Genomic DNA, 27,998 nt, shown 5'->3' on the forward strand with positions numbered 1-27,998 from the left:
CTGAGCAAATATTTGGGGGTTCGGCTCCCCAAATAAAAGAGTCACGCCGGCGGTGTTTGGAGACCTGGACATTCGGTTTGACGATTCAATGCTCCAGGTGCCGAAGCCATCCATGCTGCTCCTTCCAGGGATGCTGGGAACCCCCCGGGCCCACACCTTGCGGTGCTTAAGGACCAGGCTACAGCGGATCTTGGGGGTCCAGGTGCTGCTGTTGCCAGAGTTCCAACGCGGGGCTTCGTACGATAATCTTCACTACTTTTGAGTTACCTTTCCTGCCCCTATGCACCTTTTCTGGCTTCGACTCCCATCGTACCTTTCCAGCTCACTTGCCCAGTCCGTCATTCCTCCCGGCCCAAGCTCGTAGACCGAGATATCTCTACCCCTCCTCCCCTTTCTGGTTCTAACTTTCCCGCCCCGGTAGCTCTGGTCCAATCGGAGACGTTGCAGTGACTTCTCTTCCTGCCTCTTGGCGACGCCTTTGGAAATAAGACCTGTGATTGGTTTAACTGGTGAAAGAACCCTCCAATAGCCGACAGACTTTTTTAGTTCGGAAGGACTGCTAGTATCCTCGCTCGTGATTGGCCACGGTGGCAGAGGCAGGAAAATGGCTGCGAGCTCTTCTGTAGTCCCGGTGGCCGTGACGGCTGCGGCGATGCCCGTCCTGTCAGCGAGCAGCGGTTTTTCAAATTTGCGGGAAATTAAAAAGCAGCTGCTACTTATTGCCGGCCTAACCCGAGAGCGGGGTCTATTGCACAGCAGCAAATGGTGAGTTATGTGGCTGCAAAGTCACGGGGCTTGGCCTTGGGGGGTAGGGTGAGGGGGGCTCGCGGCGCTGACGCGGTCTGTGTGGCTGTCGCAGGTCCGCCGAGTTGGCCTTCTCCCTGCCGCCGTTGCCTCTGGCCGAGCTCCAGCCGCCGCCACCCATCACGGAGGTAAGGACTTCCCCGAGCGCGCCGCTTGGCCGCGAGGGCTGCAGAGGGGCGCCCGGCGTCGGGACAGCCGGGTCTCTCGAGCAAGTCTCTGCACTGTTTTTATTCAATTTCTTGCTTTCGAAAGATCCGATGCTTCTCATCGGTTAACGCTGGAGAGAAGTACTTTCCCGGATCCAACTCTCCTTGCTTCAGGCTCCATCGTCTGGTTCATGTTGTTGCCTAAGTGGTATTCATAGCGGTGAGGTGAGGAGGCTTGTGTCACAGCAGTGCTTTGGAGGGAGACACGCCTTCGAGTCTGGAGCTGGCTCTGGGGGTCGGAAGCTCTGGCCACACTCGTGAGTGTGGCTTAAACTCCTGAGCTCATTTCTCATTTCTCAAATTACAAAGGATCGTATCTACTCTCCGGGGATAGCGGGAAAAATGAAAGGATACAGGGATGGATTTTATTTGTGGTCTGTACTGTGCAGTAGCACTGTAGCACTGCCGTCCGTTTTTCATCCATTTGCTCAAGCGGGCACCAGGGATGTCTCCAGGGTGAAACTGGTTGTTACTGTTTTTTGGCATATCGATTACACACGGGTAGCTTGCCAGGCTCTGCCATGCGGACGGGATACTCTTGGTAGCTTGCCGGGCTCTCGGAGACGGATGGAGAAATCGAACCCTGGTCGCCGCGTGCAAGGCAAACGCCCTACCCGCTGCGCTATCGCTCCAGTACTGTGTAGTAGATTCCTTTATTCTGTGTAGTCAGAATTTTTATTGTTGTTTTTGTTTGGGGGCCACATTCGGCGGTTCTCAGGGCTTTCTCCAGACTCTGTGCTCAGGGAACATATCTAGCAGTGCTCAGGGAGCCGTTTGGGGTGCTGAGCATCGAACCCTGTTCTGCCACATGCAAGGCAAAGTGCTCTACCTGCTCTACTATCTCTCCAGCCCCTGCAATGCCGTTTCATGCGACCATCCAGAAACCACTCCCAGGGGCTGGAGCAATAGCACAGCGGGTAGGGCGTTTGCCTTGCACACGGCTGACCCGGGTTCAATTCCCAGCATCCCATATGGTCCCCTGAGCACCGCCAGAAGTAATTCCTGAGTGCAGAGCCAGGAGTGACCCCTGTGCATCGCCAGGTGTGATCCAAAAAACAAACAAACCAAAAAAAAAAACAGAAACCATTCCCAGGTGCCCCAGACTGTTCAGTGAGCGGTGTTGGAGGGCCCGTGGTGCTGGGCAGTGCCTTGTGGATCTGGAGCAGGGGTGCTGTGTGCAGTATCTACTTTGGGTTTTGTGGTTTCAAAGCATGCACCTCTGACTCTTGAGTTATTTCCCTGGACCAAGATGTCTTTCATTTGTTCTTCGGGAGGGACTTGCAAGCCCTGACTCCTGCATGCTATGCTTGTGTTCTGCCCTGTGAACCATCTTCTCTGCTCAAGATGCCATTTCTGGGGTTGGAGAGATAGTACAGCGGGTAGGGTGCTTTCCTTGCACGTAGCTGACCAGGGTTTAATCCCCCACACCCCCTGTGGTCCCCCAGCCTACCAGGAGTGAGTCAGGAGTAACTCCTGAGCACCACCAGGAAAACAGAACCAAAAAAACCCCAAAAAGATAAAAAGGCGTTTCTTGACTCCCGGCATCCTAGACACACTTAAGAGGGTGTTAGTTCAGAAAAGTACAGTTGAGAGGTAGAGAAGAGAAGGGAGATGAGCAAATGGTGAGTGAATATAAAAAGAATCACCAGAGCTTAAGCTGAATGGCCACATTTATAATGTGTTAATTTAGTGTTTTTTGGGCAGGCACATCTGACAGTGCTCAGGGCTTACTCATTACTTTGTGCTTAGGGATCACTCCTGGCAGTGCTCAAGGGAGTATATGGTCCAGGGGCTCAAACTTTAGTTGGCTGAGTGCAAGGCAAGCATCATACCCACTGTACTACCATTCTAGCCCCCAAAACAGTTTTGGTTCCAGTTTTATATTGGTGATTTTGGGCCAGAAAGAATGAGCAGAGTGGAATTATCATTTTAATCATTTTATTAGAATTTGGGTGGAGTGTATTTTTTTACTTACATGTGCATCATTTTGTTAATCTGCATAAAAGAATTGTGGCTGTATTCTTTTTTTTATGTAGGAGTCATCCCGTTGCTCGTTGATTTTGCTCGAGCAGGCACCAGTAATGTCTCTATTGTGAGACTTGTGTGTGTTATGTAGGAGTACTGCTATTTATACATCCATTGATTAAGCTGATTGAATTGGGCATCAACTCCACATTACTTTTTTAAAAAAAAATTTGAAATTGAATATCTGTGAGATAGATCATTACAAAGCTGCTCATAATTGGGTTTTAGTCATACAATGATCCAGCACCCATCCCTCCATCAGTGTACATTTCCCACCACCAAGGTCTCCTGTTTCCCTACCACCATCCCCCAACACCCCAGCCTCCCTCTATGGGAGGCAGTTTGCTTCTCGCTCTCTCTCTCCTTTTCCTTTTGTGCACTATGGTTTGCAATACAGGTGCCAAGAGGTCATGGTGTTTGTTCAGGGCACTTGGTATTTTTATTGGGACAGTAACGATGGAGTAGCTTTCCAATTGGGTAGCCACTTTGGGTGTAGGTATGACTGCTGAGGCTTCTGGAAGTACAGGGAAATGGGGGGAGGTAGCCCATCCTGATCCCGAGAAAGCCTGAAGATTTCATCACAAAACCCAAATACCTGAATTTTCAGCAGATTATGTCTCGATGCTGTCTGTCCTGAGACGGTTGGGTCAGTCCAGGGACATAACAGCGAGTTTGGATTGTGTAAACAAGTGGCTGTCAGGGTGGGTACCAGGCCAACCCGCCTCCTCTGATTTACCCTGGTCTGTTCAGTCATACGCGGGTCCGAGATTATCTGTGGCTTTTGATCTCTTTTGAGATTTATTTATGGGTCTCTGAAGCAAGGCCGATTGTAGAGCTTACATGGTGGTGCTGGAGTTGATTTGTGGGGGATGACTGTCAGTGCTTCCAGGAGTACTGGGAAGTCATGGAGGGGGGAGGTGAATTTTGGCTGTATTCTATGCTTTCAGCTGTAAAATAATCTCAAACTTTCTATGAGTAGAATATTTTGGACATTGCACATTCTATTGAATTTATGTAGGACTTTAAAAGTCTGGATTTTCCATGACTTTTTTTGTCATATAAAATTTGTTATTGTTACAGATGAAGAAAAAGCGAATAGTCAGAGAAGCTATGTAACATCCCCACTAATATCATGAAACTAGGAAATCAAGGAATCAGATTGATGCCAGCTTCCTAAAATCAAAGCTTACTCAACTTCCTGTTATGTTTGCCAAAACAGCACATGTTTTTAAGTGTTTTTTTTTTTTATTGAATCACCTTAAGGGTACAGTTACAGATTTACATATTTTCGTGCTTGTGTTTCAGTCATACAGTGCTCGAGAACTCATCCCTCCCAGTGCCCATTCTCTACCACCGATGATCCCAGTATCCCTCCCACCCCCCAATCACATCCCCCGCACCCCACCTTGCCTCTGTGGCAGGGCATTCCCTTTTGTTCTCTCTCTCTCTCTTCTTTTGGGTGTTGTGGTTTGCAATAGAGGTATTGAGTGGCCATCGTGTTCAATCTATAGTCTACTTTCGGCATGCATTTCTCGTCCCGAGCAGGTCCTCCAACCACACTTTACTTGGTGTTCCCTTCTCTGTCTGAGCTGCCTTTTCCCCCAGCACGTGAGGCAAACCTCCTGGGTGTTTGGTTTTTAATTAATTTTTTTTTTGCTTTGTTTTGAAGCTATATCGGGTGATGTTGAGTGCTTATTACTGGTTCTGTACTCAGGGGTCACTCCTGGCAATGCTCAGGGGACTGACTATATATAGTTCCAGGGACTGAACCATGGTCAACTGCAAGCAGGGCATGCACCATAGCCACTGTATTATTCTCTTCAGCCCCAACTTTTAATTTTTTTTCTTAACTCGATTTTGAAAAAATACTTTGAAAACAAAGTTCTGGACCTATTTATAAAATGAAAATTTAAAAATTATTTAAATGTATATGGTTGGTGGGAGGAGGGATGTAATTATTTTTCCTTACACTTTGAAATTAATAGGTATGCTTTTGGGATTTGAATATTCGTTGTCCTTTTACCAAGCACTTACATACGTTTCTCTTTTCTAGGAAGATGCCCAGGATATGGATGCATATACTCTGGCCAAGTCCTACTTTGATGTTAAAGAGTATGATCGGGCAGCACATTTCCTGCATGGCTGCAAGAGCAAGAAAGCCTATTTCCTGTACATGTATTCAAGATATCTGGTGAGGCTTACCTACAGATATCATTCTGCTTTCAGGGAAGGATCCATACTTAGAATGAACTGAGGAAAGTCTTAGGGTTTCTTTTTTTGTCCCCTACGGTTTTCTTAGCCTATAAGTTTAAGGTATATAACCCAATGTTTTTATGTAACATATATTGTAGAATGATCATTACAATAAATTTAGTTAACATCTTTTATCTCAGGTTAAAAAATGTTTTTCCCTTGTCATGAGAACTTTTTAGAATCTATTCCATTAACTTTTTTGGCATTTTTGGGTTATACCCAGAGATGCTCAGAGGTTGCTCCTGATTCTGCACTCAGGAATTACTTCTGGCGGTGCTCGGGGACCATATGGGAGCTGAGGATCAAACCTGGGTCAGTCACATGCAAGACAAACTCACTACCTGCTGTACTATTTATTGTTCCAGCCCTACCCCCTTAACTTTTTTTTTTTTTTTGCTTTTTTCCCCACACCCAGCGATACTCAGTGGTTACTCCTGGCTCTGCACTCAGGAATTACTCCTGGCAGTCCTGGGGGACCATATGGGATGCCGGGGATCAAACCCGAGTCAGCCGTGTGCAAGGCAAATGCCCTACTTGATGTACTATCAATCCAGCCCCCTTCCTTAACTTTTAATATTATCATATAACAATGTTAATTTATTATGTTAACAGTCCTCAGAGTCATCATATTGGAAATTACATATCAATACTTTACAACTGAAAGTTTGTACCTTTAGACACCAGTCCTCTACCTCCCATTTGTCCCAATAACTACAGATCTGATTTTTTTCTTTTTTTTCCACACTTGGCAAAAATCCAGGGCTTACTCCTGGCAGTGCTCAAAAGACCATCTGAGGGACTGGAGAGATAGCACAGCGGGTAGGGTGTTTGCCTTGCACGCGGCCGACCCGGGTTCGATTCTCAGCATCCCATATGGTCCCCTGAGCACCGCCAGGAGTAATTCCTGCGTGCAAAGCCAGGAGTAACCTCTGAGCATCTCTGGGTATAACCCCCCCAAAAAAAAAAAGATTTATCCATGTATAAAATGGAAGGATTTTTTCTCCTTTTTTGTTTTTATTTTTGGATCATAAGCAGTGGTGTTGGGGGCTATTTCTGACTGAATGCACAGGGGTTATTTTCAGTCCCTATGGTGCCAGAGATTGAACATGGGGGCTCTTAAACACAAAGCAAGCAGTGGCACTGTGAGCTGTGCTCCCAGCCCAAAACATAACTTTCTTGCATTTTGTTTTTGTTTTGGGGAGACCACACCTGCCTTCCTTCTCAGGAGTCATTCCTGAACATTCTTTAGTTTGGATGTATGTTATGTTTCTGTGTGACTTTATTGAGATCAGACTCTTGAGCAGATTGGTTGATAAGTGAATTATCCTCAGGTCATTGCATCTAGTGGTAAGTGGATATCCAGTAGTTATCTGCTAATATCATTGCTAATATTCATTGTGGTCAGGTAGTTAAAGTATTATCCACTGTATTTTCCTTGCAGTAAATCAGCAATCTGGAAGGATACACTTTCCTCTCTATATATTTAGTTGTTTTTATTTTTGTCTTTTGGGCCATACCTAGTGGTCCTTGGGCTGTTCCTGGCAAGGTGATCAGAGGGTGATCCCAGCAGTGTTGGGAGATCATGGGTGCTAGGGATCGAATCTGAACCTCCAACACGCAGAGCAACTTTACACACTTTAAGGTCAAAGAAGCTTTCTATACCTATAAAAACTTTCTTTAGGAGCCAGGGAGATAGTATAGTGGATCACGTGTTTGCCTTGCACGTGGCTGACCCTGGGTTCAATCTCTTGCATCCCATATAGACCCTGAGCACTGCCAGGCTGATTCCTGAGCACAGAGTCAGGAGAAAGCCTTGAGCAGCACTGGACATGGCCCAAATCCCCCCCTCAAAATAAAAACCACAAAATTTTCTTCTAGATTAATATCTATTGTTAATTCTTTGCTGAAGTATTTGTCTTTATGGTGATGTTGCAAAATGATGGTTTTCTATTCCAATATCTCTCCTCATTGACTACTTGCCGTTGGCATTCTATTCTAAAGCAAGTACATATTTTCCTTCCTCCTTTTATTGTTTAGTAACAATATTGGCTTAAGGGTTCTTCCCCCGCAACCCCCCTTGGTTTTTTTGTTTTGGGGCCACACTGAGCAGTGCCCAGGGCTTATTGCTAGCTCTAAACTCAGGGATCTCTCAGTGGTGCTCTAGGGACCTTATGTGGTGCCAGGGATCGAACCTAGATCTCCTATGTGCAAGCAAGCACCTTACCCACTCCACTATTCTCCAGTCCCCAGGTAAGAGTTCTTATATTTTTAATGGTTTATCATTAATACCATTGGCAGCGGTGGGATTCGAACCCACGTCCCGAAGAGACTGGAGCCTTAATCCAGCGCCTTAGAATGCTCCACCACGCTACTGGAGCGATAGCACAGCGGGTAGGGCATTTGCCTTGCACGTGGCCGACCCGGGTTTGATTTCTCCATCCCTCTCAGAGAGCCTGGCAAGCTACCAAGAGTATCTCACCCGCACGGCAGAGCCTGGCAAGCTATCCGTGGCGTATTCGATATGCCAAAAACAGTAACAACAAGCATCACAATGGAGACGTTACTGGCGCCCGCTTGAGCAAATCGATGAGCAATGGGGTGACAGTGACAGTGATAATACCATATGTAATTTTCTTTTGTTTGCCTATTTTTTTGCCTCTAAGCCTGCTTGGATCGAGACTGGGCCTCTTCCACCCAGATTTCCCATTTTCTAGTAGCTAGGTGGTCACACCCAGGGACTGCCCCCAGCACCGTCTAATCCCACTAACTAACGGCCAACATTGAGAGACTTAAAACCAAGCTCCCGGAAGCGCACAGCCACACAACATCTTATAGCCTACTTCTCCTTCTGGGAGAATCTGGCAAGCTACTGAGAGTTTCCTGCCCACATGGGAGAGCCTCGCAAACTCTCCATGGTGTATTTGTATGTCAAAACCAGTAACAATGCTGGGTCTCATTCCCCTGACCCTGAAAGAGCCTCCAATGCGACATCGTTGTGAAGGACGAGTAAAGAGAAGCTTCTAAAATCTCAGGGCTAGGACGAATGGTAGACTTTAATGAGATTGCTCGAGAAAATTGACGATGAATGGGATGATGATGATGATGATGATGATGATGATGATGATGATGATGATTTTTTGCCTATATCCAGTCATGTTCAGTGGTTACTCATGGCAGGGTTTGGGGGACTATATAGGATTCCGGGGATCAAACCTGGGTTGGATGCATGCAAGGTAAGCGCCTTACCCATTGTATTATCTCTCTGGCCCCATAATTATTTTGGTTTTCAAATAATTATAAATTTGGGCAGTGGGGGCTTTTAGATGTTTAAAAATTACTGAGCAAGGCTGGGAATATGGCTCAGTGGTAGAGCATGCATCTTGCCCATGTGAGGTTCTAAGTTCAGTCCTAGGCACCACCAAAAAAAAAAAAAAAAAAAGAAGGAAAGAATTAGTGACCAGGGCTGGAGTGATAGTACAGCAGGTAGGGGGTTTGTCTTTCATTTGTTCAATTCCTGGCATCCCGTATGGTTACCTGAACACTGCCAGGAATAATTCCTCAGTTCAAAGCCAGGAGTAACTCCTGAGGACTGCTGGGTGTGCCCCACCCCCCAAAATCAGAGCACTGTAGTACTGTTGTCCAGTTGTCCATTGATTTGCTCAAGTGGGCACAAAACAAAAAATAAGAAAGAGCCTTTGTGCCACCACGCGAGATCGACCCCGGAGGCAACTGAACCACTCTAGACACGAGCGGCGCCCCCAAAATGCCTCCAAACTGTGTGCTCGGAGCTACTGGCCCAGGCGCGGCCAGCGGGATATGGTCCTTTCTCTCTCAACTCTTTCTTTTTGAACGCAACGAGGCAACAGCCGGTTTTTAGACTATGCAGGAAGCCCGGGAAAGCCGATGGGGCGGGACTTCCGGATCCGCCCTGTGCCAATGATATTTAAGCACTGAGCCATGTGGGGACGCTCCTTTGTGCCGCCACACGAGATCGACCCCGGAGGCAACTGAACCGCCAGCGAGTGATGCAATTACCAAAAGAATTTTCCCTGGACTTCATATAGAAATCCAAAACTGCGCGGCTGCGATGGCAGCCGCGCGACCTAATATCTCTTGATTGTCAGCAACGTGTAAATGTTCCTTTTTGGCAGGGCTTAACGTGGGGGGGAAACTCCAAACAATAGTACTGAGTTTTTTGTTGAAGGGTAAAAGATTGTAGCGATAGAATTTTAGGCAGAATTTTCCCTGGACTTTATATAGAAACCCAAAACCGCGCGGCCGCGGCAGCCTAATGTCATCTAATCATCAGCAATATGAAATGGTTCCTTTGTAACGGGTTGGACTTTGGGGGGACCATAATAGGGTTAAAGTTTGTAGTGACATGTAATTTCTGTCTGTACTTTCCCTGGACTTTATACAGAAATTCAAAGCTGCGAGGCCGCTGCCATGGCCGCGCGACCTAATGTCATTTAATCATAACCAATATGAAATGGTTCCTTCTTAACTGGTCGGACTTTGGTGGGAAATCCTAACAAGAATAGTAAGTCTCTTGCTGAAATATTGAAGGCAATCAAAGTGGTAGCCATATCTATAGACTGAACTAAGCCATATCCCCACGCCGGCTGAGAAGAAATACCCTTCTTTCTCGGGAAGAAACTCGGCGTGGCGCTAACCATAGTATGATGTCCATTAAGCTGACACGGACCTGGTGGCATGGGAATGGAATACAAGGGAATAAATTATTATGTACTTGGAACAGCGGGATGCTGGTGGAACCTCGAGCTGGGGCCGATACCAGCATATTACTTTTGGTTCCAGAAACTGCTGGCAGACATTCTTCCAGACTATCAACTAAGCCAGAGCCCCACGCCGGCTGATGACGGGAAATAACCATCTTTTTCGTGTTTTTTTTTCCCTTTGTCAGGCAGCGTGGTGATTACTAAACAGGCGTGAACTCGGTGGCGCGGGACAGGTGGGGGGGAAAAAATAGAAAAGTTATGTAACAAACAGCGGGACTTAATATCTCTACATTCTCAGCAATGGAGAGCTATCAAATGCTTCCTTGACAGTAGGACTGTCTTTTCTTTTTGAGGGGGAAACCCTAGCAACAATAGTGAGTTATGTGTTGAAACATGGAATGTAACCAAGATAAAGCGTAAACGAAGTGAAATTTATCACTTTCAAGGGCGGGGACTGGGGAGGCGAGAGGGGGCGGGAGGTATAATGGGGTGGTTGGTGATGGAATATGGGCACTGGTGAAGGGAAGGGTGTTTGAGTATTGTATAACTGACATAATCCTGAGAGAACTATGTAACCCTCCACATGTTGATTCAATAAAATTTATTAAAAAAAAAAAGATGCAGCAAAGACAAAAAAAAAAAGAAGAAGAAAGAAAAAATTAGTGACTGATTGATGCCATAGTGGTTGGATTTGGACTCTACCCTTTAAGTAGAATCAGTCTTTTGGTTTTAGAATGTGTTTTAAAATTAGCTAAAAAATGACCTGGTTGTTTTATTTTCTCTTACAGTCTGGAGAAAAGAAGAAGGATGATGAAACAGTTGATAGTCTAGGTATGAATTCCTTTCAACTTCCATTTTGGTTTGGGGCAGAGGTTGCAAAATTCAAATGTCTACAAGAGTCAGGCAGGTAATAATAAATATGTGAGTGGCCCGAGGAGTCTGTCGCCAGTGGGAGAACACAGCTGACGGTTGTCATCCAGCTCCAGCTAAGCGCTGACTCATGGGAAATGGCCTGGTGTTATGAAGCCTTTTTCCACTGAACTCTGCCCTGCAATATGAAGATCTTTTCATTGAGTCTTCTGGTTTTAATTAATTTTATTTAGTTTTTGGTTTGGAGGCTATACCTCGTAATGCTCAGGGGTCACTCCTGGCTTTCACGCAGGAATTACTTCTGGCATTACACAGGGGACTATATGGGATACTGGAGATCGAACCCCCACTCTATTCTCTCTTTGGCCCCATGATAATTATTTCTTTTGGTTTCATTCTTTTGGGTGAGTGGGGGCACACCTGTCGGTCCTCAGGGCTTATTCCTGACTCTGTGCTCAGGGATTACTCCTGATGGCCTTGGGATTGAATTTGGGTAAGCTGCATGCAAGGCAAATGTCCTACCTGCTGTACTATTGCTCTGCCCCGTCCCCACCATGATAACTGTTTCAATTTAAAAACAATTTATCTTGTGATTTAAGATAAGTAGGTTGCAGACCAGTTATGTTTGTGATCTTTGGAATGAACAGTTTTTTTCAGATACCAGTGGCCACTTATGAATGTTGGCTGGGAATTCCAGGTGGAACTGGTTGTTGCCACAGGGAATCTCTAGATATATGAGTTAAAGGCAAACAATCTTTCTGTAGCTCAGAGATTATTTCCTTTCTAGGTCCCCTTGAGAAAGGACAAGTTAAAAATGAAGCTCTTAGAGAATTAAGAGTGGAGCTCAGCAAAAAACACCAGGCGCGGGAGCTTGATGGATTTGGCCTTTACCTGTAAGAGTTTCAGTCATTTTGAACATTCTCTCACAGTCTCCTGAGTCCAAGGGAGATGTTCTAAAGCATTATCTTGTTTGTGGATCTTTCCTTCTTTCCTAGGTATGGTGTGGTGCTCCGAAAGCTGGACTTGGTCAAAGAAGCCATCGATGTATTTGTGGAAGCTACTCATGTTTTGCCTTTGCACTGGGGAGCCTGGCTCGAACTCTGTAACTTGATTACAGACAAAGAGATGGTAAATGGAGATGAACTATGTGAAGAAGCTCTGCTCCAATTCTGTAGTAATGGAGTGGGGGGAGGCAAAGTTTTGCTAAATCTTAGACTATAATTAGCTCTTTGCTCCCCTGGTCTCATTTACTTTTAGAATTTTGGCTGGTGGTGGGGGAAGTGTGGGGGAGAATTTAGATTTATTTTTCTTTTTGGGTCACACCCAGCGATGCTGAGGGGTTATTCCTGGCTCATGCACTCAGGAATTACTCCTGATGGTGCTCGGGGGACCACATGGATGCTGGGAATCGAACCGGGGTCAGCCTCGTGCAAGGCAAATGCCCTACCCGCTGTGCTATTGCTCCAGCCCTGGGAATTTGAATTTTTATTTGAAAGAGTAATGTTTAACTTTTGAAATTAGTTCTGGATTAGTATCTGGGTATATTAGATTATCTTTATATTAATGTTTTCACATCATGTTTTTCCGACTTTTTTATAGATCAAATGTTATTAAAGAAGTTTCTCTTTTAATTCCAAGGACAATATAGCAAAGAAATTTCTAAATCAAGGATTGTATTAAAAATATTTATTTAGGGGCTGGAGAGATAGATAGTACAGTGGGTAAGATGTATATACGCCTTGCATTCAGCTGACCTGGGTACGATACCTAGGTTTGAATCTTGACATCTTGTATGGTCCCTTGTGCATTGCCAAGAATGATTTCTGAGCTCAGAGCCAGGAGTAACCCCTGAACATCACTGGGTGTGGCCCCCAAACAAACAAAAAATTATTTATTGTTTTGGGGGCCACATTTAGCTGTGTACATGCTTTCACTCCTGGCATTGCTCATGGGACTGTATGTAGTGCCAGAGATTGAGTTTGGTTTGGCTGTATGAAGGGCATGCTGGCCTGCTATACCTTCTCTTTAGCCCTGTTTATTTATTAACGTATTAAATAACTTAATTTATTTTTTAAAACACTATGGTTTTTTTTCTGTGCTATCATAAGACTAAAGATTCGGAGCCAGAGGGATAGTACAGCGGGTAGGGTACTTGCCTAGCATGCAGCTGACCAACATACCTTATGGTCCTCTAAGCCCACCAGGAGTTATCCTTGAGCAGAGGTGGTATCACTGTATCACTGTCATCCTAATGCTCATCGATTTGCTCGAGCGGGCACCAGTAACGTCTCCATTGTGAGACTTGTTTTTACTGTTTTTGGCATATCGAATACACCACAGGTAGCTTGCCAGGCTCTGCTTTGTGGGCAAGATAGTCTCAGTAGCTTGCCAGGCTCTCCGAGAGGGACAAAGCAATTGAACCCGGGTTGACCGAGTGTACAAGGCAAACGCCCTACCCAGTGAGGTTCCAAAAGAACCAACCAAACAAACAAAGATTTGGAGCATTTATTAATGAATGAAATAATTTACATGAAATTGCTTTTATAATTACAGTCATTTTATTAGTCATTAGAGGACAATGTTATTCATGGAGTTAATTTTGCTTTCAATTCAATGTTAGTAGAAATTTATTGATTTTATTTATTTATTTTGGTTTACCTAGTGGAATTTGGGGTCCATGTGGTCTTACATGTGGTTCCCTGTTTATACCTTGTAGGACTTGGGATTTCAGCTGGTCCCAGAGCTTGGGGGACCATGTAATCCCAGAGTCCCGACTTGCAAAGCATCTAACCTTTCTAACTGTCTCCTCATGTAATTTTCTTTTTTTTTTTCTGGCTTTTTGGGTCACATCCAGTGATGCACAAGGGTTACTCCTGGCTCATGCACTCAGGAATTACTCCTGGCAGTGTTTGGGGGACCATATGGAATACTGGGAGTCGAACCCAGGTCGGCCTCATACAAGGCAAACACCGTACCCGCTGTGCTATTGCTCCAGCCCCTCATGTCATTCTCTTACAGCAGTGGTTTCCAAAGCATTTCATTTCCTGTTGCAGCACAGGACCCACCCTTCCGTTTCGTCTTTATTTTTCCATTACTCCTTAGCGTGTAACCCTCCCTCAAACCAAGGCAGCTTCCCTATCCTATTCACACATCCTCATCATGACTGCTTTGCTTCTCCTTGTGTCATTGTTCTTTCCTCAAATGTTTTTTCTCTTCTTCCTTCGTTCTGTTCCAATCCCACGCACCCTCTGATCTGTCTCAGGTCCTATCTTTTCCTGTCCCCATTAGGTCCTTTCTCCTTGTTATCAATTAAGTCCTACTCCCTTAATTCAATTGCACTGGATTCAAGATTAGGTACTCTAATACAATTTTGATGATAAATTCCTTTAGATGATGAAGATAGCTGCTTGATGCTCATTTGAAAAAGAGCTCAAAGTATGTTGTGTCCCCCTCTCTCCTGCTAACAGCTGAAGTTCCTGTCTTTGCCAGATACCTGGATGAAAGAGTTTTTTCTGGCTCATATATATACAGAGTTGCAGTTAATAGAGGAGGCGCTGCAGAAGTATCAGAATCTCATTGATGTTGGCTTTTCTAAGAGTTCATATATTGTTTCCCAAATTGCAGTTGCTTATCACAATATCAGAGGTGAGTGAACAGGGATGATGAAATGCTATCACATGCTTTCAGATACCCTTTGCTGTTTTCTGAACAGTCTTCTCTCTGCAGATATTGACAAAGCCCTTTCCATTTTCAATGAGCTAAGGAAACAAGACCCTTACCGAATTGAAAACATGGACACATTCTCCAACCTTCTTTATGTCAGGGTGAGCTATTTGCTTCGCTTGGACTTGATTGTGCCCTTTTGTGCTGAATCTCTGAGGTTGGCCTGTCACCTGCTTGTATGAGTGACAGCATAGTGTCTGTCTGTCTTTCTCTCTTTCTCTTTCTTTCTCTTCCTTCCTCCCTCCCTCCCTCCCTCCCTCCCTTCCTTCCTTCCTTCCTTCCTTCCTTCCTTCCTTCCTTCCTTCCTTCCTTCCTTCCTCCCTTCCTTCCTCCCTCCCTCCCTCCCTCCCTCCCTCCCTCCCTCCCTCCCTCCCTCCCTCCCTCCCTCCCTCCCTTCCTTCCTTCCTTCCTTCCTTCCTTCCTTCCTTCCTTCCTTCCTCCCTCCCTCCCTCCCTCCCTCCCTCCCTCCCTCCCTCCCTCCCTCCCTTCCTTCCTTCCTTCCTTCCTTCCTTCCTTCCTTCCTTCCTTCCTTCCTTCCTTCCTTCCTTCCTTCCTTCCTTCCTTCCTTCCTTCCTTCCTTCCCCTCTTCCCCTCTTTCTCTCTTTCTGTCTCCCTTTCTCACTTTGAGATATATTTTTCATGATTGAATTTCTGTCATACAATGTTTTAACCCCCATCCCTTCACCAGTGGACATTCCCAGCCACTGATGTCCCAAGTTTCCCTCCCTCCCGCCTCCCTCTGCCTCACCCTGGCAGCCTACCTATGTGGCAAACACTTCTCTCTCTCTCTCTCTCTCTCTCTCTCTCTCTCTCTCTCTCTCTCTCTCTCTCTCTCTCTCTCTCTCTCTCTCTCATTTTTCGTTTAGTCACTGTGGTTTGCAGTATCACTTTACCTCCTTTCAGCACTCAGTTTGTATCTAGAGTGATCATTTCCAGCTGTCACTGCCATAGTGGTCCCTTCTGTGTCCTAACGGCACTGCTCCTCCCGCTTTGTGGCAAGCTTCCCAGTGGACCAATCTCCTGGCCCTTGTTTCTGTATCTCTGGGTATTAGTCTCATACTGTGTGTGGATTTCTGGTTTGTTTGTTTTAAATATCAGTGGGTTGCTTTTTCATGCTGGGGTTGTCTTTCTCTTTTCTTCTAGAGCATGAAATCTGAGTTGAGTTATCTGGCTCACAATCTGTGTGAGATTGATAAATATCGTGTGGAAACATGCTGTGTAATTGGTAAGAGGCACTACTTTCTTTGTTTTGGGGCCCTCCCCTGTGGAGTTCAGCGCCTCCCTCTGGCTCAGTGCTTGCGGGTTGCTTCCAGCTATTCTCAGGGGACCGTGCAGTGCTGGGGATCAGACCCTGGCCTCCCGCAGCAATGCAGCTCTTCAGCGGGCCCAGTTGTTTTTCTTAAATTTAAGATTTAGTCTTTAGGGGCTGGAGTGATAGCACAGTGGGGAGGGCGTTTGCCTTGCACGTGGCCAACCCGGGTTCGATTCCCAGGATCCCTATGGTCCCCTGTGCACCGCCAGGAGTAATTCCAGAGTGCAGAGTCAGGAGTGACCCCTGTGCATTGCCAAATGTGACCCAAAAAGCAAGAAAAGAAAAAGATTTAGTCTTTAAGTAATGTAAATTAACAATAGTATAAAGTGTTAAAGGTAACAAAATTATATATTAGAATATAAACTTTTGTGGTAAATCCTACTTTGGGTGATTGGTGATCATGACTTCAAAATAATTTTCCATGTGAATACTAAAAATATGTGTGTATCTATAGATTATATTTATACTATTGTAATTACATTTAAAAATTTTATTTATTGGGGCTGGAGCGATAGCACAGTGGGTAGGACGTTTGCCTAGCATGTGGCTGACCCAGGTTCAATTCCCAGCATCCCATATGGTCCCCTGAGCACTTTCAAGAGTAATTCTTGAGTGTATGAGCTAGGAGTAACCCCTGTGCATCACTGGATGTGACCCAAAAAGCAAAAAAAAAAAATTTATTTTTGTCTGTTTATTTTTGGGTCATAAATGGCTCTGTGCTCAAAGATCATTTCTGGCAGGCTCTGGAGAACCTATGGGCTGCCAGAGATTGAACCCAGGTTGGCTCCTGCAAGGCAAATGCCTTACCTGATGTGCTGTCGCTCCAGTCCCAGTAACTACATTTTTTTCAGCTTAACAGTTTGTCTCTTTTCATATTAATATAGCTAAATTTTAATTTATTATTTTGTAGCTACTTAGTATTTTATTATATGAATGTGTTATTTTTGTTTAGTCATTTTTTTGAAAGTTTAAGTTGTGCTCATTATTAATATAAAAAATGTTGGATTGATTGTGGACCTAGCTCAGTGCATGTGTTAGGTCCTGAAATTCTTGCTCCTTGTCCAGGAAAGTGGTTCAGGAAAAAATTGTATGTGTATATTTATTTTGTGTGATTTTGCAACTTTTTTTGGTATTTTAAAAATTATTTATGCAAAGCTTTCTGTGTAGTAAGTTCTTAGCATTGAAAGGCTGGGTCAGATGTGTGAATGTTTTGAACTTCAGTAAGGGGGCTGAATCAATGGGTTCAATCTCTGGTACCCCATACCCATCAACCCCCATTATAAATGGAACTGGAGAGATAGTACCAGGCTTGTTAAGGCACTTGCCTTGCACATGGTTCACGCTGGTTCAATCCCTGGCACTGTGGTGGTCTTCCAAGCAATGCTCTCAAGAGTAAGCCTTAAACACACCAGGTGTGTCCTCCAAACAAACACCCTCCTCCCCAAGTACAAAACCACATACACACAAAAACAAACCAAAAAGACCACTTTTAACATAAATAAAGTTTGTAAGAATTTTCCTATGAAAATGATGGAAGTTCTTTATATCAAGAGTGTCTTAGGAGCTCCCATTTGACCCAGCAATACCATTTCTGGGAATATATCCCGGAGAGGCAAAAAAGTATAGTCAAAATGACATCTGCACTTATATATTCATCACAGCACTGTTTGCAATAGCCAGAATCCTGGGAAAAAACCAAATGTCCAAGAACAGATGACTGGTTAAAGAAACTTTGGTACATCCATACAATAGAATACTATGCAGCTATTAGAAATGATGAAGTCATGAACTTTGCATATAAGTGGATCAACATGGAAAGTATCATGCTAAGTGAAATGAGTCAGAAAGAGAGAGACAGACATAGAAAGATTGCACTCATCTGTGGGATATAAAATAACAGAATAGGAGACTAATACCCAAGAATAGCAGAAATAAGTACCAGGAGGTTGGCTCCATGACTTGGAAGCCGGCCTCACATGCTGGGGGAAAAGGCAGCTCAGATAGAGAAAGGAACACCAAGTAAAGTGTGGTTGGAGGACCTGCTCGGGATGGGAGATGAGTGCTAAAGGTAGACTATAGATTGAACACGATGGCCACTCAATACCCCTATTGCAAACCACAACACCCAAAGGGAGAGAGAGAACAAAAGGGAAGGAATGCTCTGCCGCAGAGGCAAGGTGGGGTGGAGGGAATACTGGGATCATCGGTGGTTGGAGAATGGGCACTGGTGGAGGGATGAGTTCTCGAGCATTGTATGACCAAAACACAAGCACGAAAATATATAAATCTATAACTGTACCCTCACGGTGATTCACTAATAAAACATTTTTTAAAAAATGTGTCTCAGTCTTGGGGCTGGAGCGATAGCACAGCGGGTAGGGCGTTTGCCTTGCACGTGGCCGAACCGGGTTCGATTCCCAGCATCCCATATGGTCCCCTGAGCACCGCCAGGTGTAATTCCTGAGTGCAGAGCCAGGAGTGACCCCTATGTATCGCCAGGTGTGGCCCAAAAAAGAAAAAAAAAATGTGTCTCAGTCTTGATACTATTGACATATTTAAATTAGATTGTATGTTGGTATGAAACTGTCCTTTGCATGGAAAGATGCAAAGTATCCTACCCTTGGCCTATACACACTAGATGTGATTAACTCCCATTTCCCAGCTGTGATAATCCAAGATGTCTGCAGATATTACCAGATAACTTCTGCAGTGCTTGGGATTGATCCTGGGTTGGCTGTGTGCAAGATAAGCACCTTACTTGCTCTGTTATCTATAAACATTTTATCTATAAACACATTATAGATAAAATGTGTTTCCTGGGGAAAAAGCTGAAGTCATACAAAGCTGAACTCCTGAGCATTATTGACTTAACTCTCCACCCCCAGTGACCTCTTATCTTTCTAGTTATTCATATTTGGGTGGGGGATGTTCCTCTGAGCCATACATGGGAGACCAGCAGCATGAGGGATTAAACGTGGAGCTTCTTCAGATGAAACATGAGCTTCAGTCTTCCATCTACCCAGCCACTAAGTCGTGTAGTGTCATCTTATCATTTTGACAGTGCTTGTGATTGAAGCTCAGACAGGCAGGGTAAATACTCTATTTCTAAATGCTAAGCTCTATTCCCAGCCCATGGTCACTCGTGTTTTTTTACCTTTTTTCAACTAGGTAATTATTATAGTTTGCGTTCTCAGCATGAGAAAGCAGCCTTGTATTTCCAGAGAGCGCTGAAGTTGAATCCTCGATATCTCGGTGCCTGGACGCTGATGGGCCACGAGTACATGGAAATGAAGAATACATCTGCTGCTATCCAGGCCTACAGGTGAGCTGGCAGCGGGTGGGCAGGTGTGAGATCCTGCGAGCCTGTGTTGACTCTGCATGCTGCTAGCCTTGGTTCTGCCCTCTTACTGGTCTCTTTGTCCATTTCTTAGACATGCCATTGAGGTCAACAAGCGTGACTATAGAGCCTGGTATGGCCTTGGGCAAACCTATGAGATTCTAAAGATGCCGTTTTACTGCCTTTACTATTACAGACGGGCCCACCAACTTCGGTAAGTCTGGCGACTTTACAATGTGTGCATTATGGTAAGAGCTGGTAATTTCTCTTTTGAGAAATTACAGTGAATTGTTTTCACTGTTAGAGACCTGAATTTAAACTTGGTACATGTTACCTGGTCATTTTTATTTAGTATATTCTATTTGGGTGGGTGGTGGGGGTGGGGGGGTAATGCTAGAATGTTGTGGACTGACCTTGGTAACCCCTGCTTGTTTTCCTTGAAAAGGGAATGAGCAGGGGAAAGACTTGACTTGTGGGAGCGCCATGCCCTGGCGGTTGAGCCGATAAGGGAGGCCGAAGGGAAGGCTGCACCTGATCCGCCTTGGTCGGACCAGAAGCCACATTCTCATGCCCATCTTGTTTTGCTGAGAAAGTTCAAGGAGCTGCCTGCATAAGCAGCTGAAAACAATAACAGATAGAGTAGCTTGCCCAACTTACAACCTTTGTCTTTCCCATGCATTGTTTGCTGCATACTATAAAAGTCAATTAGCTTTGCAAAGAAGTCGCTGTATGTTTCATACAGTCCTCCCAACCCCGTCTTTGCAGCTCTCATTCCCTCTCTCTGATTAATGTTCGACTAGCTGGGTGGGTTGTGGCACTGAAATATTTCTTTTTTTTTTTTTTTTTTTTTGGTTTTTGGGTCACACCAGGCGATGCACAGGGTTCAATCCTGGCTCTGCACTCAGGAATTACCCCTGGCAGTGCTCAGGGGACCATATGGGATGCTGGGAATCAAACCCGGGTCAACCGCATGCAAGGCAAATGCCCTACCTGCTGTGCTATAGCTCCAGCCCCTGAAATGTTTCTTAATTTAATTGCTGATTGTATTTTTTCGTTTAAAAAGCCACCACCACCACCACCTGTTGAATTTCCTCTTTTGGTCCTTTTTGCCTGCCCTCAACCTTTCTGGTAATCTCAGTTCTGTTATCAGAGGTCACTGTTTTTTTGTTTTGTTTTGTGTCATCATCTGCTTTGTTTTTCTTATTTCCCACAGACTGGGAATATCATTTTTTTTTCTCTGTTGACTTATTTTGTGTCATATAATCCTTGAATTTCATTTTCCTGCAGATAACAAAATTTCAGGCTTTTTGTTTGTTTTTGGGTTCACACCTGGTGGTGCTCCAGGGCTACTCCTGGCTTTGTGTTATGTGATCGCTCCTGTCATTTTATTTTATTTGAAAAAAAAAAACCTGTATTGAGCTTCTGTGGTTTATAATGCTGTTAATAATGATGTTCCCTTATGCACTCAATCCCAGTACCATACCCAGCCCCGGTGTACTCCGCCCCTCTCCCAAGAGCCCCAAAACCCTCTCTCCCTAACCCCATACCAGCTCAGTTGTGTGGTTCAGTTCTCCAATTAAGAGCATCCTGTCACAGGGGCTGGAGCGATAGCACAACGGGTAGGGCTTTTGCCTTGCACGCAGCTGACCCAGGTTTGATTCCCAGCATCCCATATGGTCCCCTGAGCACCGCCAGGGGCAATTCCTGAGTGCAGAGCCAGGAGTAACCCCTGTGCATCGCTGGGTGTGACCCAAAAAGAAAAAAAAAAAGAGTATCCTGTTAGTTTATTTTTAGTAGCCAAATAGCATTTCATCATGTACATATGCCACTGTTTTGTTTGTTCCTGGGATACAGCTGACTGTCCTCAGGGCTGACTCCTGGCTCTGAGCTCAGGGATTACTCCTGGCAGGGTTCAGGGGACCATATGTGGTGCTGGGGATTGAACCTGGGTCTACTGCATGCAAGGCAAGTGCCCAACCTGCTGTACTATTGCTGTGGCCCCTGTCACTGTCACTGTCATCCCATTGCTCATTGATTTGCTCGAGTGGACACCAATAACGTCTCCATCGTGAGACTTGTTACTGTTTTTGGCATATCGAATATGCCATGGGTAGCTTGCCAGGCTCTGCCATGCGGGCGAGATACTCTCAGTAGCTTGCCAGGCTCTCCGAGAGGGGTGGAGGAATCAAAGCTGTGGCCCATATTTTTTGGCCATGTCCAGCAATGCTCAGAGCTTACTCCTGGCTGTACTCAGAGATCACTTTTGGTGGGACTCAGGGGACCATATGGGTGCCAAGATCAAACTTAGGTTTGTCGTGTGCAAGGCAAGCACTTTACTTGCTGTACTATCAATGTTGGCCCCCTATTTTTAGATTTTTTAAAAAAATAAGTTTATTTGGGGCAAGAGCGATAGCACAGCGGGTAGGGCGTTTGCCTTGCATGTGGCCGACCCGGGTTCGATCCCCGACATCCCATATGGTCCTCCAAGCACTGCCAGGAGTAATTCCTGAGTGCAAAGCCATGAGTAACCCCTGAGCATCGCTGGGTGTGACCCCAAAAGAAAAAACAAAGTTTATCTATTTTTCTTTTTTGGGTCATACCCGGCTATGCACAGAGGTTACTCCTGGCTTTGCAGTCAGGAATTACTACTGTCGGTGCTCGGGAAACCATATGAAATGCTGGGAATTGAACCTGTGTCAGCTGTGTGCAAGGCAAACTCCCTACTGCTGTACTATCGCTCCAGGCCCTATTTTTTAAAATAAATTTTTATAGAAAGCATTGTACTGTTTTCTAAAATGGTTGGACTAATTTACTTTCCCTGGGCTGGATCGATAGCACAGCATTAGGGCATTTGCCTTTCACGCAGCCCACCTGTGTTCGATTCCTCTGCCCCTCTCGGAGAGCCCGGCAAGCTATTGAGAGTATCCCGCCCGCACAGCAGAGCTTGGCAAGCTACCCGTGGCGTATTCAATATGCCAAAAACAGTAACAATAAGTCTCACAATGAGAGACGTTACTGGTGCCCGCTCGATCAAATCGATGAGCAACGGGATGACAGTGACAGTGACAGTGAATTTACTTTCCCACCAATGTCTTAATTTTGAACACCAATGATATAATTATGTGAAGCACTGAGATAAAGACTGGCATTTAATTAGATTTAAAATTATGGTGGTAATAATGCTCCATCAAGCAAGAACTTTACCTATCTACAGAGCCTTAGCTGAAGCCTGCCTTTTCCTCTTTGCAGACCCAATGATTCTCGAATGCTGGTTGCTCTAGGAGAATGTTATGAGAAACTCAACCAACTAGTAGAAGCCAAAAAGGTAACTGAAATTGGACCTTGGAGTATTTGAGTGGAAATATGCTTTTTGGACAAAATATTAGGCTCTTTTCTAATTTTTCTTTCATTCTGTTTTATGAACAAAGGAAAGCTAGTATTTAGAGATACATAGCTAAAAAGCAAATCCGGGTTGGCATCATTATTGGGAATGTCAGTATGTAGCCTGAGCCTATCAAAGATAGTAAAAATGCTTTACATTCTGCAAATCTGCACTTTGGGGGAGACTTACCAAATCTGAGACGTTATATGATTGGTTATGGCCTTTGGGACAATGGTTAATGTGACCTCTTAATGTTTCTGACAGTGTTACTGGAGAGCTTATGCTGTGGGAGATGTGGAGAAAATGGCTCTGGTGAAACTGGCCAAGTGAGTAAATGACTAGTAAACTAAGTAAACTTAGTAAACTAAGACATTACTGGCATTTCGGTGGGCTTTTCTGGAATGGTAGGCCCTCCGTGCTGCAGAGCAGGCGTGGGGAACGTCTGGCCCGTGGCCTGGCCCTAGCACATGCTCTCATTGGTTGCCTGTGGCGTATCTGCCTGTATTGTGTGGTCTGTGACTGATGTGATACATTTCGAAATGACTCTGGGCAGAATAAATGTAGAGCAGACCCTACATCACCCTCCATGAATGTAGGCTGTAGCAGGGTATATGAACACTGGTGGAAATTTGGCTCTTTTTTGGTTTGTTTTTGAGCCACACCTGGCAGTGCTCAGGGCTTACTCCTGGCTCTGAACTCAGGATTACTCTTGGCATGGCTTGGGACTATATGGGGTCCCTGGGATCCAACCTGGTTGGTTGTGTATAAGACAAGTGCCCTACCTGCTATACTATCACTCTGGCCCCTTTAGCATGCTCTCTCTGTCTCTGTCTCTGTCTCTGTCTCTCTCTTTCCTGTTTTTGGGCCACACCCAACAATGCTCAGGGGTTAATCCTGGCTCTTTGCTCAGAAATCACTCCTCTCCTGGTGGTACTCAGGGACCCATACGGGATGTAGGAGAATCAAACCCTAGTCAGCTGCGTGCAAGACAAGCATCCTACCTGCTGTACTATCTCTTTGGCCCCCTTTAGCTCTCTTTGTAACTGATTTGCCAGAGGGCTCTCAACTCAAGGCCATTCCTGGTGGTAACTCTGGACTGAACTGGTTCAGTGCTTGGACCTGGCAGTGTGGTACTGCTTGGGCCATGGTGTTGGGGTTCCAGGGCACCCAACTGACTACTGGGATATCTCCCTGGCACTGAAATTGAGCTATCTTGACGTGAGGAAATACCACTTTTTTTTTTTTCCTTTTTGTGTCATACCCAGTGATGCACAGGGATTACTCCTGGCTCTGCACTCAGAAATTACTCCTGGCAGTGCTCAGGGACCATATGGGATGCTGGGAATTGAACCCGGGTAGGCTGCGTGCAAGACAAACGCCCTACCCGCTGTGCTATTGCTCCAGCCCCAATACCACTTCTTTTTGAAGGAGAATTGCTTTCCTGGTAGGCAAGGGATCAAGAATGGACTGGGGGGAATAGCCCCGCTAAGATAAATTGCTTGATGCACATTACTAAACTGCTTCCCTAAAGGATGCCAATCATTTTTACTGCGAAAGCTTATTGTGAAGTTTTCTTTAAATCTTCTTTTCTTGGACCAGAGCTAGTACAGCAGATTGCCTTGCATATGTCCAACTGGGTTCAATCCCTGGTACCAAAATAATAAAAAAAAAAAACCTTCATTGAGCTCTGTTTATATGTTGACATTGGCACATCTCTAACCAATTGCAAATTTTTCCATTGAGATGTTTTGAGTTTCAACTTTAATGTTGTCATTTGCAGTTGCTTTTGTGATGACTCTGTATTGTTCAACATGCAGACTTCCTTCCACACTGAACAAAAATTAGGTAATATAGGGCCAGAGTGATAGTATAGCGGAGAGAGTGTTTGCCTTGCACGTGGCCAAGCCGGGGTCAATCCCTGACATCCCATATGGTCCCCTGAGTACCACCAGGAGTAATTCCTGAATGTAGAGCCAGGAGTAGCCCCTGAGCATCACTGGGTGTGACCCAAAAAGAAAAAATAAATAAATAAATAAAAATTAGGTAATAGTGATCTGCCTAAAGGGATGTTTTTCATATTGTTTACAAGGCAAACTATGTTTATCATAATGTTTTGAATAAAAATTAAATGCAATCACTACTTTATTACTTTTTGGGTCTTACATAATATTCCTCCAAACATGTTTACTAGGGTAGTACAGTAAACGTGTAAACAGCTGGAGAGGTAGTACAGATGGTAAGGTGCTTACCTTGTAAGGCGGCAAACCTAGGTCCGATCCCTGACATCCCATATGGTCACCTGAGCACAGCCAGGAATGACTCCTGAGTGCAGAGCCAGGAGTAACCCCTGAGCATTGCCAGGTATGGCCCCCCCCAAAATTAAAAATCAAAACAAACCTGGGGCTGGAGCAATAGCTCAGTGGGTAGGGCATTTGCCTTGCATGTAGCCGACCCGGGTTCGATTCCCAGCATCCCATATGGTCCCCTGAGCACCGCCAGGGGTGATTCCTGAGTGCAGAGCCAGGAGTGACCCCTGTGCACTGCCGGGTGTGACCCAAAAAGCAAAAAAAAAAAAAAAAAAAAATCAAAACAAACCATGTTTACTGACATAGAAAATGTTGGATGGGGGCTGGAGCAGTAGCACAGCGGGTAGGGCATTTGCCTTGCACACGGCCGACCTGGGTTCAATTCCCAGCATCCCATATGGTCCCCTGAGCACCACCAGGAGTAATTCCTGAGTGCATGAGCCAGGAGTAACCCCTGTGCATCACCGGTGTGACCCAAAAAGAAAAAAATAAATAACAAGGCTAGAGAATAGCTACATGAACCAGAGTACGTGCCTTCAAAGCAGGAGCCCCTGGCAGGATTCCCAGTACTGCTTGGTCCCCACAAAGTATCACTGGGAGGCAGACCCAAGTACCAAGCCAGAAGTAGCCTGTAGGCACAGCCAAGTATGGTTCAAAAACCAAAAACAAGGTACCACACAGAGACCTTAATGGGTTGCAAAGTGCGATTTACATGCAGGAGGCTTGGAATCAATTGCAAGCACCATGCAAGCACCACCTTAAGTGATCCCTGAGCACTTCTTGGTCCCAAGAAGATACTATTATTAATATGCATGCTTTCAGGATTATTTTTCTGTGTTTACATATATGGAAGTATGAGATACAAAACAATTATATCTATCAATATTTTTTTTGCTTTTTTTTTTTTTTTTTGCTTTTTGGGTCACACCTGGCGATGCACAGGGGTTACTCCTGGCTCTGCACTCAGGAATTACCCCTGGCGGTGCTCAGGGGACCATATGGGATGCTGGGATTCGAACCCGGGTTGGCCGCGTGCAAGGCAAACGCCCTACCCGCTGTGCTATCACTCCAGCCCCTCTATCAATATTTTTGTAGCTTACTTCTTAGATTTCAGCTATTAAAAAACCATCCAACATTTGAGCCCGGAATTGAACCCGGGTCAGCTGCATGCAAGGCAAACGCCCTACCCACTGTGCTATCAACTTGTGCTATCAACTCCAGCCCGTTATCTTTTTAACATCTTTTAAAGTACTAGCAGAGAATTTGGTAGATGTTACTGAACTTATTTGTCCCTCCAGTAGCAAAGGAACTAAAATGATTAAGTCCCATTGTGCCATTTATGTCAACATTTGTACTTGTCCATGTATCATTATATTTCGGTCTCCGTTTACTGTTTTGTTACTAGTTTGCTTTTGTGATATGACTGTCTTTACAGACTTCTTTCTTTTGTAGGCTTCATGAGCAGTTGACAGAGTCGGAACAGGCTGCCCAGTGTTACATCAAGTATATCCAAGATATCTATTCCTGTGGGGTATGTGTCATGAGCTGGAGAATTGGTCTGCTGCTCTTACTCTTGTCACTTCAGTCACTCCTGTTTTTCCTGTCTAGGAAATAGTGGAACACTTAGAGGAGAGCACTGCTTTCCGCTATCTGGCCCAGTACTATTTTAAGTGCAAGCTGTGGGATGAAGCATCAACTTGTGCTCAAAAATGTTGTGCATTCAATGATGTGAGTATCTGTCTTCAAGAACACATTTGGATTTTAGACTAGAACATACGCTCTTTGGGTGGGGGCAGGGGTGGGGGAGAGGGAACCATCAAACCAGGGTCTCCAACATGCCATGCAAGGCTCTAATCCCCAGCCCTTGAACACATAAAATCTTTGCCATGATCCAGGGTTGGGAAGTATAAGAAGGTAGTTGGAAAGGCTGGATATATGAATCAGTATCTTATAACCTGTTTTTGACAATAACCTTGGACATAGTTTGAAATTTATTTGACTTTATTTCAGACCCGGGAAGAGGGTAAGGCTTTGCTCCGGCAAATCCTACAGCTTCGGAACCAAGGAGAGACTCCTTCCACCGAGATGCCTGCTCCCTTTTTCCTCCCTGCTACACTGTCAGCTAACAACACGCCCACACGCAGAGTTTCTCCACTCAACCTGTCTTCAGTGACACCATAGTTGGCTGCTTTCAAACCAGCACATCATTGCCAGACCCATATTAAGCCTTACCTCCATGTAAAAATGACCACATTTGTTCTTTAAGGACCTTAGCTCTTTTATGTTTGTACTGATGCAAACGGAGCCTTGGGAACAGTTTATCAGAATCATTTTCAGAGGCAGACCCCAGAAGAATCCTGGTGAGAACGAGCATTAGTTTTTTGCCAATTAGAAGCACTTCTGTGTCCCTTTTGTTCAGAGAGTGGCTGTGGATCCTGGCCTTCCTCCCAGACTTTTTCCCTTTTAAAACATCCCTTTAACAGCACTTTAGCACAGGCAGTGCCACCGGAACAAAGATTTTAATGCTGCTGGGTGTGGCCATGTTAGAGGCAAAAAGGGAGAAGTCAGCCACCCTACCCTCTGCTGGCAGTGGGGACACTGGATCCCTTAGGAAGGTCAAGGCATTGCATAAATCTGATCTTCATCTTGGATTTGCTCGGCATGACTTCGGATGACAGAGATTAGACTGAAATGGAGTGAAACTGTGTATTTGTTTTTACTGTGAGGAGACATTCTTGTTAACACATGGCTTTGATGAGTCTCCTAGAAGCTTTCAAATTGGAAGTGTTTTACTAGACTTGAATAAAAGAAGGGGTAAAGAATTTCACCGCGGATGAACTGCTGATGGCCCCAGAATAAAAGAAGGGGAAAAGAATTTCACCGCGGATGAACTGCTGATGGCCCCAGCCTCGGGCACGGATGTCTATAGTTAGCTCTACCCCTACCAAAGCAGCGCAAGGAGACTGGGCTACCGGTAATTTCACGGACTTTGGAAGTAACTTTTGTTAACAATAAATTCATGTCAAACTGGTCTGTTTTAA

At 45.0% G+C, this 27,998-nt stretch overlaps 1 protein-coding gene across 1 annotated transcript; it reads left to right on the plus strand.

The window, feature by feature from the left end:
• The first annotated feature begins 604 nt into the window (after positions 1 to 604).
• CDC23 (cell division cycle 23) lies at positions 605 to 27,988 on the plus strand. Its single transcript, XM_004609898.2, has 16 exons — positions 605 to 765; positions 860 to 932; positions 5,089 to 5,226; positions 10,816 to 10,858; positions 11,685 to 11,790; positions 11,893 to 12,025; positions 14,365 to 14,542; positions 14,624 to 14,721; positions 15,764 to 15,845; positions 19,101 to 19,254; positions 19,364 to 19,483; positions 22,519 to 22,594; positions 22,916 to 22,977; positions 26,410 to 26,488; positions 26,566 to 26,685; positions 26,968 to 27,988. The coding sequence occupies exons 1-16, from the start codon at positions 605 to 607 to the stop codon at positions 27,136 to 27,138; spliced, it is 1,794 nt and encodes a 597-aa protein (XP_004609955.1). The 3' UTR covers positions 27,139 to 27,988.
• The last annotated feature ends 10 nt before the right edge of the window (positions 27,989 to 27,998 follow it).

Source organism: Sorex araneus, chromosome 6 (genome assembly GCF_027595985.1).
Source record: "Sorex araneus isolate mSorAra2 chromosome 6, mSorAra2.pri, whole genome shotgun sequence".
Classification (NCBI taxonomy): Eukaryota; Metazoa; Chordata; class Mammalia; order Eulipotyphla; family Soricidae; genus Sorex; species Sorex araneus.